At 35.2% G+C, this 1,859-nt stretch overlaps 1 protein-coding gene across 1 annotated transcript in view; it reads left to right on the top strand.

The window, feature by feature from the left end:
• Window positions 1-378: 378 nt before the first annotated feature.
• The window catches only part of LOC118742047, an 8,692-nt gene continuing 7,211 nt past the window's right edge, over window positions 379-1,859 (top strand). Inside the window, exons 1-2 of the mRNA XM_036474014.1 lie at window positions 379-668; window positions 755-1,483. Of these exons, the coding sequence (XP_036329907.1) occupies window positions 513-668; window positions 755-1,483 (885 nt within the window). The 5' untranslated portion in view covers window positions 379-512. The remainder of the gene's footprint in view (window positions 669-754; window positions 1,484-1,859) is intronic.

Genomic DNA, 1,859 nt, shown 5'->3' with positions numbered 1-1,859 from the left:
GTTAAAATCCATTTGCATGTGAAACCTTTTTCCATACAAAACAAGCGATTGAATAGCAGCTTTTGGAACGTTCGCCCAACTCAGCAGCACAACCGCTGATTACTGGCCCTTGTAAAGGATGGATCAATGCTTCGAGAAGCAAACAAATTTACTAGGAAAGAAAGTTGCAAAAATTTTTATTTTTTCCAATTTCAATTTTTTATTTTTTATAATTTTTTGTATTTCGCATGGCACGCTTTGATTTAGAAGAAAAAATTCAGAACAGTTTTTGACACTTTCGATACCAGAAGCAACAACAAAATACACGCAAATGTTGTTTTTGCTCTACTGATACCACCTGTTTAATGTGCCTTGGCACAGGGCCTTACTCTACGATTTTTGCACTTTTCTTGGGTGTATTTGTATTGTAATTTTATGGAAATTATTTAGACCAAAAACTGCAAATGCTGTTCGCACGCTGCAATCATAATCACTCGAAATAATACACAAAAATAAAATATTTTTAAGTGGAAATGTCAAGCTGGAATAGTATTTGTCGTGTATGTACCAGTCCTGCGGAATATGAAATTTTTGAGAAGATACCAGCGTATCTGCATGCCAGTTCCAATGAGTTTCTGAATTGCCAGAAAAACGTAAATGTATTTCTGGAAGAGACAACAGGGCTGAAGGTAAGAGTACTTCTGCATTGACAAAAAAAAAAGTAAATGATTTGTATTGCCCTAATAAAAAATAAGTACATTTTCATTTGATGTAGTGCTCCGAAAATGATGGTTTGCCAAATAAGATCTGTGCACTTTGCATTTCCTACCTGAAATATGCAGTATTTTTTCGTGAACAATGCATTAACAACGCTTTGACTTTAAAAGCCATAGCCCAGATGCGACAACAAAGCCAAAAGAACAATTCCAACAAAAGAAATTTAGATAAAGAAAACGTTTTAGTAACTGAGCAAGACTTGAATTTTACATATGAACGACACGTAGACACTAATCTGCTTAGCAGTAATATATCCCAAGATCAAGATAAAGTTTGTAAACAATTGCTAAATAACAACTTTCAAGCCAATGCATCGGCGCAACAAAATATCGAACAGCAGTTACGATATCTAAATTTACTTTTCAATAAAGACTCGAATTCCGGTTTACAAGCTCGTAATCGCAGAAATGACGGCGCCGGTTTAGAATTTGACATAGCCAGTGGTGGTCCTTATGCTGAAGAAGAGTTTCCATCAGCAACATCGAGTGATGAAAATGAGGCAAGTGAAATCACACCGAAGCACAACATTTTTTCATGCAAAGAAAAGAATTTCGAAGAAGATGATATTATGGACATTGACGAGTTGCGGGATGCTATTACAATAAATATACCTGAAAATTGTAAAGAACGTAAATGTCGAGCATGTTCCAGGGGCTTTATGTTTGAGGATTCATTTAATGAACACATGAGCCCATGCATAGAATACAAATTTCTCACTTCCCACCATGCAAAACATGAGAAATAGGCAACAATCGTCAATGGCAACAATTTGGCGACTCACCGATTTATTGCTGTGATGACAAATCGGCAACATCACTTCATTCATGTCAATTTTGAATAAAAAAGTTCTCAAAAATTCCGAAACTTATGAATATGGCGTCAATAGTATTGGCCAAAAGCATCTAAATTATGCCCAAGGACAAGATTGAAAAAATAGGAAGCCTCACAGCGAGAAAATGAATTAATACCGATTGTAAGTTGCAATTTGGTATACAAAAAAATAAATGAAGTATTAAAAAGAATAAAATTATTCCAAATATCGCCTCAAGCGATAAGAAAAGGACTTATTCAGGTAATAAGAAAACGACTCGCCCAGGCGAGTT

Source organism: Rhagoletis pomonella, unplaced genomic scaffold (assembly GCF_013731165.1).
Source record: "Rhagoletis pomonella isolate Grant_MI unplaced genomic scaffold, Rhpom_1.0 Rhpom_scaffold_00006, whole genome shotgun sequence".
NCBI classification, from domain to species: domain Eukaryota; kingdom Metazoa; phylum Arthropoda; class Insecta; order Diptera; family Tephritidae; genus Rhagoletis; species Rhagoletis pomonella.
The sequence above is the reverse complement of the archived record's forward strand: the minus strand, read 5'-3'. Positions and strand labels throughout refer to the sequence as shown.